Source organism: Notothenia coriiceps, unplaced genomic scaffold, assembly GCF_000735185.1.
Source record: "Notothenia coriiceps isolate Sejong01 unplaced genomic scaffold, NC01 NC01_scaffold00017382, whole genome shotgun sequence".
Classification (NCBI taxonomy): Eukaryota; Metazoa; Chordata; class Actinopteri; order Perciformes; family Nototheniidae; genus Notothenia; species Notothenia coriiceps.
This window is the reverse complement of record NW_011350083.1, coordinates 59,079-73,385: the sequence shown is the minus strand read 5'-3', so window position 1 is coordinate 73,385 and position 14,307 is coordinate 59,079. Positions and strand designations below refer to the sequence as shown.

Sequence of the window (14,307 nt, the reverse complement as noted above, 5' to 3'; positions counted from 1 at the left end):
GGGGGGGGGGGCAATGGCCTGTACCCCACTCCCCAATACCCTATTTCTGGTTCCGTCACTTGGACCACAACCATTTTCAAACCCAGCCTTCAGTTTGGGCTCAACTAAACACCTTGTGACTTATACCGCAGTTAGGTATATTTACCATTTGATGTTGCATTCAAGATGACTTCATGTGGTATAATAGTTTATAGAAGGTATTGTTAAAGCGTCATAATCCACACCATGAAGTGCCTGTGCCCATTTAACTGACTGTATTATTAGTAGATTCAGTCATGTTAAGCTTATTTTATTATGTATTATGAAACACACAAATACCCTTTGCAATACTAAATAGTAGACTAACTCAATTGAAAAACTAAACTAATACCTTCATCAGTAAGTGCATTAATGCAACTAAAACAGATATACATGAATTATTGCTAATTGTTAAATGTCAAAATGACAACAGTGTGTCAAACTCACCAATACGAGTTTAAACTGTTTATATGGTTATAAACCAGATTTAATTTCTTATAAATGTTAAATAAAGTGTTGTGTTACAAAGAATTAACTCATTTGGGGATTTTCATTTCCTATTATTATTAAGAAATGCAACAATGTCTCTCAAATGTGTTTAAGCCGTTTTGAGGAATTGATATGGGGAACTGTTCTTCTAGTAATGGTGCTGAATCTTAGCACTTTTTGGAGGATAGTTGCATAAGACCTCGCTTTTCATGTACAATAGATATTTATAAAAAATATTGATTATAAACTTTTGAAAACGGTTTACAGCTTCACAACTGAGATAAATCATCGTTGGATTTTCATCGGGACTCTCTCTCTCTCTCTCTCGCTCTCTCTCCCCCTCTCTCCCCCACTCACCCTCCTCGCTCTCCGTCCCCCTCGCCCCTGCAGCCTACAGAGTTTTCCGTCCTGTGTCGCGGTAACATCGTAAACGAGGACCACCTGACGGTAAGACCGGACTAAATGGAAGCAGCGGAGGAAACTCTCACTTACCGAGATGACACCTTACTTCACAGGAAGCTGCTCCCAGAGGACAAGCATAAGGACACCACGGAGCAAATCAGCGAGGTGTCTAACTATGTGGACCTGGACATGAAACCGGACGGGGCGAAAACAGTGAAAGTGACTTTCACTGGCGAGGGAAACCAGCTGTCAGTTATCAAATGTGAGCATTCAAAGCAAGGGGAGCACGACGATGAGGGTGAAATCATTTCAGATGACTTAGTTGGAGAGAAGTTAGAGGACCCCCCCGTCCCCGAGCCTGTTTTTGGTGTGCCGCCTATGGAAATCAAACTTCCCACCACCGATCAGGAGAGTGAGGATCAGCGCCAGGCCGACCCCAGTGAGTGCAGTGAACCTGTGCGCAGTGAGAGCGATGAGCTCCAGTACACCGACATGTATCTGAACAGCAAGACGGAGTCTGATGATGGCACGAGCGCGGGTCTCTCCGACCAGTGCGGCTCCGACGCAGTGGAGGACGAGTCCCACTATATCACGACGCACGAAATCCAGCTCACCGAGCTCGACCACGATGTAGATTACGACCTGGGGCGAGGGACCTGTTGGGATTTTGAAGACGATAACCTTGTCTATTCTTTTGTGGATTACGCGTCTTTTGAAAGTGATGATTCACAGGAGGGGATTTTGATTCTGGGGGGCAGGAACCAACCGAAAGTGCAGTCAGGAGCAGTTGTCAGCAGCGAGCAGGATGATAGTGATCTTTGTGACTCGGACAAATGTGCCAGCTCAGATGAAAGCGTGTTCAAAAACCACAGTGGAGACGCTAATATGGGGAAAATTCATTTATCAATTAAAACTTCCTCCAGGGCTGTGAACGAACCTGTCTTTGACAACACGAAACACTTCAGAGACGGGAGCCACCTCTCGTTGGTGAGTTCTGGCGGCAGAGTGGGGCCCTTCATCCCCGCTCCGGGCCGTCAGCACCTTGCTTCCAAACTGGGACGGAAAGATATTAATGAGTACTCCAGCGGAGCGTCCAGTTCCATCAGCGAGCTGGACGACGCTGACAAAGAGGTGCGTAATCTAACCGCCAAGTCTTTCCGGAGCTTGGCATGTCCGTACTTTGACGCCATTAATCTTAGCACCTCGAGTGAGTCTTCTATGTCGGAATATGGGCTAAATAAGTGGTCAGCTTATGTGGACTGGAATTATGGAAATGTTTCACGGGGACGAGGGCGAAGCGTAATTGCGCACAAGACTTCCAGCTCAACTTTGGAAATGAATAAGACTGTGGACAGTAAGAGGCATTGTAAGTCTTTTACCGGCATGAAAGCTCAACAAACCAATGTGTACGCGCCGAACAAGAGAACGGCTTCGGAGCAATCATCCTCTTCTAGTAAAAATATCCAGCTAAACGATCCTGTTCAACGAAAGCAGCGTGGAGTCATGCTGAATTTCCGCTGCAATGTGAACGCACCCGAAAACAACAGACGGCCAAAATGTTCAAAAAAAGCACGATCCAATGAGGTTACTGGTACTGTCCTGGCCAGGTCAGGGTGTGAAATACAATATCATCAGACAGAGAGCACGAATGATACACACAAAAGAGCAGTTTTTGCATCAAGTCTATTGACCAATGTGCTTTCTAAAAAGATGCAGTCTGAGCAGGAGTGCAAAATGGAGAGGGGTGAACTTCGTGATAAACACCCAGCCCTCTCCCCAAGTTTTCAAATCAAAGACCAGGACAGGATGAAAGACAGAAGTCATGGGAGATGCTTTCAAAGACAGGTATCTGACTCAGGCTCAGACTGCACTGTTACTTCTGCTGATGATCAGAGCCTGGATGGCAGCAGACCTTGTTCCTGTGAGCCTTTAGAGAAATGCAACAAACCCCCAGATGATTCAGAAAAGAGACATCAGGGGCCTGTAAACGCATTGCTCGGCCACAGTGAGAGTAGTGCATTTAATCTACTAAGAGATGAGACAGAACCTGTGAATGAGGCTGAACCCACACCTACTACAGACACACAAAAAGGACAAGACAACAGCAGCATGCTCACAAAACTCCTTTTTGTTCCAAACTGCCAGCTCCTTTCAAAAGAGAATGATTGTACAGAGGATTCGTCAAGCCGTCCACCTGTCATAGACCCATTGGCTGGCCAACTTAAATGTGAAAAAGAGTTTATCACAGGCAATAGTGGATACGGCAAAGAAGACAATATAAAGGGAGGAAAAACCCCTGAGATAAAAATATGCCTGAGGAGTGTGAAAGAAAATAAAGGATGTACACTGAACATTGCCAACATGTTAACCCCAAAAATAAGTTTCAACACCATGAACACATTTAGGGCAGCAGATGAGGCCAAATGTCACGTTGTGTCTGCTACAGACAAAATCCCCAACTTTACCGTTAGAGACATAAGAGATACCAAATGTAAGTTTCAGACCCCCATATATCAGGTCAGAGATGTCCGTAAATTGGTAAAAAGTTCCTATCGCTTTGTTTCATTAGATCATATTGAGAGTAAATGTTCAACAGCAGCAGCTGATAGACTTGAGGCCACAAAGGAGCCAGTTAAGCATGTATTACCAGCTCCTATTGTGATTAAATGTCAATCAGTAAAAACAAATGTCAAACAACCAGCAGCTGAGGTGTCACAGACACAAGCAGAGGAGAATACACCATCACATTGCACCGCCAGTAGGGCGCCACTTGTTGTATCAAAGCACCCTGACCAGATAGACAATCAGCAAAAAATTGAAACCAAACTGACAAAACAGAGGCAGGAGAAGTTAGCATGTGAGACGGCTGAAAGGAGAAATGAGCCTAAAATACCAAAGCAGGCCGCACTAGAGAAGCTTAAAGCTGCAGTCAAAACAATGGAGCAGCTTTATGTTTTTGACAGAAATGAGTGGAAGCGTAAAACTCAAGCTCCACAAACAATCAGAGACAGCCATGTGATGTCACTTATTGCCAGGGAGGAGCATGGAGCCGAGGAGCTGGAGACAATCACTGACATGACTCCTCAGTCTCAGGAAGATAAAGGAGCTCTGAACATCATACATGTTCCATATGACGATGAAACGTTTAAAACACAACCACAGCTAAATAAAACATTTAGCAACAAACGTGTCCTTCATTTGGGCAATAAGGCACAGTTCAGCATAAGTTCAGTCAGAAAACCTATTCCTCAGAGCTCTGCGCTGCAAACATCCTCAACAATGAAAAGCCCGAAGACACCAGTGGCTCCATTCTCTGTGAAAATAGAGCCTCCCAAACGCGGCCAGGTGGAGCAGGGAAAGGTCAAAATCATTCCCACTAATCCCACTGTCGCACCGGCCTGCTCCGACTCTGAGAACTATTTAACCATCCCGGGGCTGGGGTATATGAATCAAATCAAATTGCTGAATCAAGAGCATGTTTCAAGCCAAATCAAAACAGAGGACAGGAAGACAGCCGAGCAGAAAAGATCTCCGTTAATTATGGAGTACCCGACTTCAAGCATCTACCACCACGCAGCCACAACAGGGCCTCAAGCACAGCAGCAGGTGTTGTGTTTTTCTCCATCTGTCCCGACTGTGTCCCCTACAGGAGAGGCGTTCCCCCAAACCCAGCGCAAGATGCTTTTGGATCCCACAACTGGACATTATTACCTGGTGGATACTCCTATACAGGCCACCACAAAGAGACTATTCGACCCTGAGACAGGCCAATATGTGGATGTACCCATGTCCCATTCCCCTGTGGCACCTGTCAGCCCGGTGCCTCTCTCGCTGTCCCCCCTGGCCCTGAACCCAGGAGCATTCGCCCCCACCTACATGGTCTACCCAGGCTTCATCCCCTCGCCCACTCTGACAGCCCAGGCCGTGTTGCCACAGTCGCCATGTCACCCTGAGTATGCAGGTGCAGAAAAGGTAATATTTGCAAAAAGACCTATGCCAGAAATGAATCCATCAGGCGCAGAGAGTGCGTATTACAGCGCAACAGGGGGAGCATCACAGGTGCCACTGCAGCTTCCTGTAAGTTTGGGATATGTGACCACCAGAGGAAGCGCAGCTAGCTCCGACAGGAAGCCAGTTATCAGCATCACTTCGCAACAAGGTCCAAGAATCATCGCACCACCCTCCTTTGATGGAACAACAATGAGCTTTGTAGTGGAGCATCGGTGACCAAACATCGCATCATACATGTAAGCAAGTGAGCACACACTCACATTTCCCTTTATATTTCTTCTCATATTTTCTGTAGTGATGCACACTAGCTTACTATCAACTGAATCCATTAAAACCTAAAGATTAAATTGACTGCACTAATCACTGCTGTGTGATAAAGAAAGGTAGTCCCATTTAAAAATGTCTCTGATTGAAAAATTATCACAATAACAAAGATCAAACAAGGTTCTGCTTTTAATTCATCCAAAATTGGCATTTTTTAGCAGAACTTTGCTTATGAGCTTGAACAAGGAGCTAGAAATAAGCATACATTTGTATTTGGTCCAGTTTCTACACCTGTTGATAAATAATCCATGCCCTTAATTGGCAGTGAAATTGATAGACATTGATATTTTGATGCTGAACCATTTGCTCTCATTTTGCACCAATCACACAGGTCTCACACAGTTGCGTGAACCTGCGTAAAGATCCCGATGTATAACATGAGTTTTTATAGTTTTATATGTTGTAAATGATGCTTGATCGGCCGTACAGCTCGACTGCTTCAGCAGTGGCATGTCAGTGTTAATAGACATGCAGTAGCTTCATGACAGGTAACCTGACTCCACTGAGCATGCTGGGATTTTCAGCCTTGGCCCGGCGCGAGTCGGTTGAGTTCCTTTTTCTCTGCATTACACATCGTCGGGCTATTTTGATAGTGTGAGACGAGTTTGTTTACATGCTTTATTCTAAGTGTCACAAGAAAGTATTACCGTCAGTGACACCTTAGTTATTCTTAATCAGCGTTAGGAATCAGTTAATTACTTGGATAGCATTGCAGCTCAATAACGTGTTTGTTCCGTGTTTGTGACATCTCATGAAAACTTTCCCCTGGCTTAATGAGTTGGAACATCCTTGCTTTTCTATGGATGACTCATTAACGGTCCACAGTTGTAAAGTATGTAGCTTAAAAAATCAGTTTTATTCAAGTTAATGAACAAACTTTGCTGATGATACATTTTTTTGAGAATTGTTCTGATTCAGGGATTTAATTTAAATCATTGCTTAGTATGTTGATTATCTTGAATAACTATGAAATTGCTCTTGAAAGCAATGTTTCATTTCAGTTTCAAACTTGTGTCTACTCCAAATCAGGAAAATGTTTGCACTTAATTAGAAGCACTACAGTATGTGTTAGAAATCTAAAAACCGCAGTAACCGTGGTCACTTTGCTACTTGAGTTAGGCGTGCCATGCTCAGCGGTACTTTTTCAGTGTCAACATCCATCAGCTCCAGCTTGACATTTAGCTGCACTTTGTCAGCCTCTGCTGTGACTTGGGCTCAATGCTAGTTGGCTAACGTGCAATGCTTACCGACTGCATGCTAACACATTTGCCTATTCACCAAACTTTTTTCAGTCTAATGGGGTTTTATCTCTTGTTTTAAATATCTACTGCTCTTATACCATATAATGCACATTTTAATATATAGTTCACAAGAGAAGTTAAGTGACATTTGGAAAGAACAATTGTGCTATTCAATGTCTTTAACTGTCACAAGCAGAGATAAGATACATGCTAAAATCATATTTTGAATATATTTACGCACAATTTAACCACCGCAATTAGTACTCCCCCAATGTGTTTTGTTTATTAGTTCCAGATCCTGGTAGAACTCAAAAGGCAGCAGAAAAAGCAAAGGTTTACCTAATCATATTCTTTAAAGTTTCCCAGTAAGGTTCAAGGTTCAAGCTAGTGACTGCATGCATAGTGCTAGTAATCAAAACAACAATATGAAAAACTGTATTAGTTAATAATAAGGAAATATTTACAGCTGTAGTTTTATCACCATTAATGAATACATTAATTATGTTCAATACTGTTGTGTGATTGATTCTGGCTATAAGTCTACAGACTGTGTTAGTAAACAGCTTTATTTGTATTTACTTGTCTTGCACTATATCTGTTTTATTTGTTCTATGTCCTATATATATGTTGCACTGTTGGAAGAGCCTTTTTTTTACATAGCTACACTGTAGCTAATGTGCAAATGACAATAAAGCCTTGAACTTAATTTAATTCTGAATTATTTAAACAAGGGACATATCAGGTTTAATAATAGAGAATAATGTGCCATATTCTCCCTGCTGGTAATTTGTAATTATCTAGTAGACATGTGGGATCCATCTATCTGAACTCGAAGGCATTAGTGTTTTTTTTTCTAAATGGACAAACAGGCAGGCCAAAAATACAGAAAGAAAGAAATGCAGACATGTGGGAAGAAATACAAAAAGACAGACAGTAGTATTTCTCTCTCTCGTATTCTTCAAACAAAATAAAGTTAAAATTCGTTCATATACACACTCATATATCCTCACATTTACAATTAGTCACAGTCCATTCTCAGCTAATGTGTCAGCGCAATAATACAACTGCCTGAGCATGAGAGATACATGTCAGCTGGGTGCGTGGCAGGCAGGGGCTTAGTGTGGGGTTCAGTAGTGGTGTGAAACCAGGGTGTGTGAGTGTGTGTGTGTGTGTGTGTGTGTGTGTGTGTGTGTGTGTGTGTGTGTGTGTGTGTGTGTGTGTGTGTGTGTGTGTGCGCGCGTACGCCAATGGGTGCGTGCGTGCATGCTTGTGTAAATGGTGGTGATAGTGGGGGCGTTTACGTCGGTGGGACGCAGGGGCATGGCTGGGATAGTGATGCAGGAGGAAAAGGTCAGGCAATGTAAAGTATGTGTTGTGCTGATGCAGGGAGAGGACAGCTGCTCGGAGAGATCAGATGCTGCTGCAGCTCCAGCTTGGAAGAGAGTCTGCCGGGCTGAGATGGGGTCAACTTTTTATAGCCGCCTCCCCCTCTGCTTTTTCCTAAAGGGGGAGAAGGAGGTGGAGAGCACTTCTGACCTCCAGCACTCCTACGTAAACAAATCGAGTAGCGTACCCCCAGCATTGAATCGGCTGAATCTGGTCACCTGGTTCAGAACCAGGAAGTACAGTCGGAAAAAGTACAATTGCTTTGAAGGACTTTTATCATTAACTGGACCAAAACTAACTCATGTTTCCTCCTCTGTAAATCCACCTTTTAATTGCATTCTTCTGACTTTAACACCCTTTTATGTCTTCTTTTATGTCACTTCTAGACATCTACACCGAACGATCTGCCTTCATTCATCGTGAGGGCAGTTTTCACCCCAGCCACCTGCGATCTACTCCCCAGGACAACTTTCAGCCACAAACATTTCTATCCCCTCTATGTTGTGTTGTTTATCATTGAAGCAGACATTTCTGGAAACTGTATGCATCGCAGCACTTTTTAGGGGTAAATGCAATACGCCATGTACTCTTGGCTGATGCTCTGCCATGTTGCTATATGTATGTGCTTTGTAATACTTTCCATTCAGCTGCTGTCTAGAACTTTTGAAATGCTGTTTGGGCCCTGCAACATGTCTATTCAAAAGGAAACAAGGCAGGCCTCTTCTAAAGATCTGTTTTATTTTCGGCCAAGCCACTATTTTGTTATAATGAATTTAATTTTACCATGTCTTTAAAGCGAGACTATGTAACTTTTTAAAGGCGGAACATATCCTTCACTTAAATATGAAAAGTTGGAATCATGAGAAATAAATACAATGTTACTGAACGCACTATAGTCAGGATAGGCTCATACCATCTCTATTGGCCATGTTAGCTAATAACTTGAGCTGTGTTACATATCATAATAGGATGTCACAGATAAAACTTTCTTTGTTTTACCAAAAAAAGCAAGGCTCTTTGCCCAATTGGTTACTCCAACACAATGAATAACTTGATTACAAAAAGCCATTATTAAGGGGGTATCATTACAACTCGTACTTCCCAGAGATTTGTTCTGCATCCCAGGAAAAGCTTCGTACATTGAGTTAACATGGACCATGTTGAAAACCTCCTTTGCAAAAGTGACTGCACAGGTTTTGGGATTGTATGGCCAAAGGCTCCCTGAATAGTGAAGGCAGATTTCAGGGGGCTCAAAAGACTGGGGCTTCTGTGAGCTTCGTTGTGGGAGGATTCTGAGTTGGCCACGGAGAACAATTTTATATTATCCTCATAGAGGTTCTGCCAAACTGTCAGATATCTCTGGAGGGCGAAGCAGGGTTTAGGCCAGGCTGTTTTCAGCGATGGATTACAACTGCTAACCAAGGCTAACAATATTGTTGGACCGTTGAAGTACCACTTTTCAGAACTCCTGAGCTTGACCGAAAGATCATCCATTGAAGAGGCAGAGTTATAAGTAACGGGGAAAGACTTTGCTAACGAAGGTCACTGGTCACATGGCGTTGGCATTTATTCATTGACAGGAATTCTAGACACGGTCAAGATGTGGCCTCAGGATTGGATCTCTGCTTTTTGTTGATGTGGTGGTTCTGCCGGCTTTATCAGAACGTGTTTCCAATGGGGGTCGGCCTCCGTCAGGGCTGCGTTTGCCATCTATCCCGTTTGTGATACTCATGGTTCTGATGGCATCTTAAGTTTGCAACATTCAGCTCTCATTGGAATAGTTAGCAGTCGAGTATGAAGCCTCTGGGAGGAGGATTAGCACCTCTTAATCCGAGGCAATGAATCTCAGCAGGAAACAGATAGACTGTTTACTCTGACTTGAAGTCCTTATAAGTCTTTACTCCTCTCTTCGTTTCTAATCTTATGGTCATTAAGGGTGTGTCAATACCAAAAGAACAATATAGAGTATTCAAACGGCCGAAATGGGTTTTCTTTGGAGGGTGGCAAAAAAAAAGATAATCAGTAGAAAATGGTTGGTTAGATTGATGAATGGTTGGATGTCTGTAAAACAATCAACAGAAGACATATTTAATCAATGTGCCATGTTCCTGTCATTGCTTCTTGTGGCCACAGTGGCCGCTACTTATCAAAAGTGACATAGTCTTGCTTTAATTTGATAATTTGATATTTACTTACGTAGATACAACCTATAATATTGAACACCATTTTCTAAGGAAAGGGACCATTGGTTTGCAGTGAATTTTAAATGCAGATTAAGAAGTAATTATCACCAAAAGTTCAGTCAAAATAATATATTTAAATGATGCCCCTCTTAAATGGTAAAACATATCTGACATACTGTAGCTATGTATAATATCCTACTCTCCAACACTAATTTTCCACATTCACTTGAACATTTCCATGTTTTTTTATAAAAGTTTGTGGCTGCTGTTCTACTTGAAGTATGTGAAACCTCTGTGTCACAACTCACGAAATACTGCTTATACTTGCACAACTTATATGCTGTATGAAGAAGTGATTGTTGATATTTTAAATAATATGTTGGAGAATCTTTTTATAAAAACACATTAAGTGTGTTGCTCGAATATAGCTGAGCTGAGACTGTAACAGTTTACTTAGGACAGTACTTCCTTAGTAGCGTTGGGTCTAAAGCCAGCTGAAACATATAGGGGATAACTTCCTCTATTGGTGTTGGTTCATTTTACACTTTTCTGTGTAACGAGACGGGAGTTTGTGCGTGTGCATCTGAATGTGTCCGTGTTCATGGCTGTAAGTTATGTATGGCATTTCAGTATTCTGTGAGCGTACAAGAAGGAGTCATGTTACTTCACTGTAGACGGCAGCGTACAGACTGTACATGTGTTGGGTGTGTCTTTACACTTTAAACACAGCAATGTCCGTTTCTCTGTTTTAACACCCTTGACCTCTAGTTGAAATTTGTATTTTCATTTAAATGACATATCAACTGATGACAAACATACTCATGCTTTCTTTAAAGTGATTCTGGGGTTCTTTTTGTTTCCTTTTGAATAAGCAGTAGGACATTCTGCTAGACCCAGTTATACCAGCATCCCTTGTAGATTGGTAATTTTTTTAGCATGTTTCGAATCTAAACACACATTAAAGGTATTTGGAGCTGCTGGTCAGTCTATGTACCTTAATTCTGTAAAATACATGTTTTTAATGCGTCTGTGACAACAGACTTTATATAAATTGCCCTATGAGTGGATTTTATTATATAAATTCATGCAGTGATTTGAAAGATGTGTTGACTGTGCAGTAGATTGGACATGGTTTGCTTTTTAGAGCAAGTTGATGTCAAAACATATAAAGCATTTTGAGGTGAAATGTAACTTAAAATGTACATTTAAATCATAAAACATTTTCTTCTTAATGAAAGTATATTTGATTATACTTTTAAATGAATGTGCGCCTGAGGCAGTTGAGAGCAGTGCAGATAAAACAGTCGTTTAATTTGATATTATGAATCTGTTTTGCAGAATTTTCTTTAAGAAAAGTCCAACCAGAAATGTTGCCAAGTTTCCAAGCAAAAGAAAAAAGTGGAATTATGAAGAAATCTAAATTGAGAGATATGATATACTACCTCCTTTAAATGTATGTGTTTGATGAGCAAGCTGTCCAAATGTGGAAGATAAAACACATTTTCTCTTATTTCAGGTGATTTATTGAAAGCACATATCCTTTTTAAACCCTGTGAAGACTATCATAAAAACAATTATTATAATTTGTAAGTTACAGTAAGCCAGTTAATCATATGTTGTCATGAACATAAAATCCACATGTATTCTATTAGTTCCTTTTAAGACCTTTGTCTGTGAATAATAATGTACTTAATGCACTTGGATTCTCACTCTTTGGTCATCAATACTTACAGCCATGAATGGCTGTAAACACTGGTGATAGCACGAGTACTATATGGAATTGTTAATTGTAAAAATAAACATTGTTGCACTGTAACATAGATAATATAATTTGTTTAAAATCATTCTTCCAGATGTCCCTTAAAAGAAAAACCTTCTGACGTTGCAGTTACATATTATGAACCGAGTGTATCGAAGCTTGATTTTGTAAAAAGAAAGAGCGTTAACGGAAGGTGAGATGGTCTGAGATAAGTGTATTTATGAATGTTCAAAGAAAAAGGGCGTGTATTTCAATGAGATGCCTGATGTCAACTGTGACTGCCCCAGAAAAGACAGAGGTCAGGATGACAGCGGAGAAATGCCTTGAAAGGAGAAGAGAGTGCTGCGCTTGCACTTACAAGCTGGAAAGTAATGAATATGATGAATGAGTGTAATGTAGACTGACAAGCCTTCATATGTTTGCAATAAATTCTAAATCGAGCCACTGAACATGTTTATGTCCTTGAATTTGAATCACTTAAAGGTCTATTTATGTTTGAAAAATGTTGCTGATGTCTGAATCTACTGAGACCAATAAAAAAGACCCACACAAACACTTTGTTAGTGAAATTAAAACAGAATGAAATTTCAAATCACAATTCTTCTTTGTGTTACAGCAGGGAATAGTCAGCATAGGGACACAAATAAATATAATGTACTGTCTAATCAAGCAATCGTGTTAAGTGTTTAGTTCTAACGAATAGATTAAGTATACATTTTTCAAAACGTTATTAATGCCTCAAAAATCAGTTAAAGCCACTATTAGGATAGCCTTTGGAATGCCAGGTTGTACAAAATAACTTGGACCGGTCAAACAGCCTACTTTACAAACTAAGGAGTTTTTATTTATGACAATCATCATACATTAATTGAATAAATACTATATACTTTGACTGTGTGATAGATTGTTTGCAAACATAAGTACACATTAGATTCTGGGATATTCTGTAATGACCATATTTACATTTTATTTTCCTTCATCTCCCTGACCTGATTGTTGTGGCTCCCTGCAGTTTCATACTTTGCTGATAAAGTTTCACCACTAAAAACACAAAAACGACAAGGGTCAAAAGGGGAATCAAACAGCTCCTAGCAAAGAGAAAAACACTTTTGGCATTGACCAGCGTGGGAGGTTAGCTTTCTGGTGACACTGAAACATCACCCGGCCCGAGGCTTAAGTTTAACCTGACAGCTTGCTGCTGTGTTTACTCGGTTGCCATGGATGCAGCGAGACTGGCAGACACTGGTTTGCCCCCAGCTGCTCTCGGTGGTTCCTAAAGAATCTACATTGAGGCCCAGTTGTTGTATTTGGATGCCAGGAGGGGCTCTGATGTCACAGCTTTGACACAAGAAAAGTTAAGATTGATTGCCTCACCTTGATCCAAAAGTGTGTGTTACATTTAATGTACTTAGTTAAATTCTGTCTCTTTGGACACAAATGTCAACACAAATGAGGGCTATTAGTTTACTTAAGAGAGTACTGCTGACACAAATGCATGCTACTGTGTTAAACCTTAACAAAATACATAAAACTCCTGTAATTTATAGAGTTTCACATTTTGCAATGACCAGATTGCCAGATGCCACCAGAAGGCGAGAACTTCTACACTGGGATTATGTTTCCTGCTATGATAGTTTCTCTTTGAGGCTGCAGGCTACTTAGGCACAGCAGTCCTTTTAGTTCAACGTCAGCTAACTCAATGACAGTCCTAGCATGCTGCTGTTTAGCAGCTATCATTTTTTATATATTATTTTAGCGTCTCATTGGAAAAATTGGAGATTAGCTCAAAGTTTGTGAAACTGCTCTGGAGCCTCTAACTTTAAAAGTGCTTGAAAGCCCACCATTCAATATCTGGCAGGTAGGCTACTCTGTTATGATTTACTCTGAGCTGCCTAAAGGACCAGTGCATGTAGGATAGTCGAGCCTTATCAATGCAATGGAGAGAGAAATGTTTATTACAAAGAAATAATAATTTATTAAGCAAAACATAATCATATCATCACACAAGCTGCGTGTACTTCAGCGGAATATTGAAACAACGGCCTGGGGTTCAAAACGCATGAATGACAGGCACTTCAACCACACAAAACATCACCATGTTTATGAACACCTCACAAGGCCATTGACAAGGCGCCCACAGCTAAGTAACAATGAACAATGGACAATGAACATCGATCCTTGCATTTTGGAACGCAACACAAACAGGCAATTTTGTTCAAACTGGCACAGTGGCTAATTTAAAATATATTACGATTAATTTGGGCATAAGGTTTTAGGCAGAATGAATAAAGTCGGCACAGTGGCCTACATTGAAAAAAACTTTGGCCTACACTTGTTGATCCTGTCATCCAGTTATACATTGTATAATTGCTGATATTAAAAGGCCTCTCAAAAAATCCACGATTTTCTTACATTTCATATAGTTCGCGAGAGGGGAGATATGATGGTCAATTTAACTGTCATTTGACATTACTCTCATTGGATTAATATTGCT

The 14,307-nt window shown here is 41.0% G+C and overlaps 1 protein-coding gene across 1 annotated transcript; it reads left to right on the top strand.

The window, feature by feature from the left end:
* The first annotated feature begins 920 nt into the window (after positions 1–920).
* Positions 921–11,452, top strand: LOC104950295 (chromosome unknown C4orf54 homolog). The gene is made up of 2 exons (XM_010776795.1): positions 921–5,156; positions 8,258–11,452. Exon 1 carries the CDS (start codon positions 970–972, stop codon positions 5,134–5,136), a length of 4,167 nt encoding a protein of 1,388 aa, XP_010775097.1. The 5' UTR covers positions 921–969; the 3' UTR covers positions 5,137–5,156; positions 8,258–11,452.
* The last annotated feature ends 2,855 nt before the right edge of the window (positions 11,453–14,307 follow it).

Bases quoted from the DNA above. Each gene is read 5' to 3' on its own strand.
- LOC104950295 (XM_010776795.1), top strand. From the start codon at position 970: ATGGAAGCAGCGGAGGAAACTCTCACTTACCGAGATGACACCTTACTT.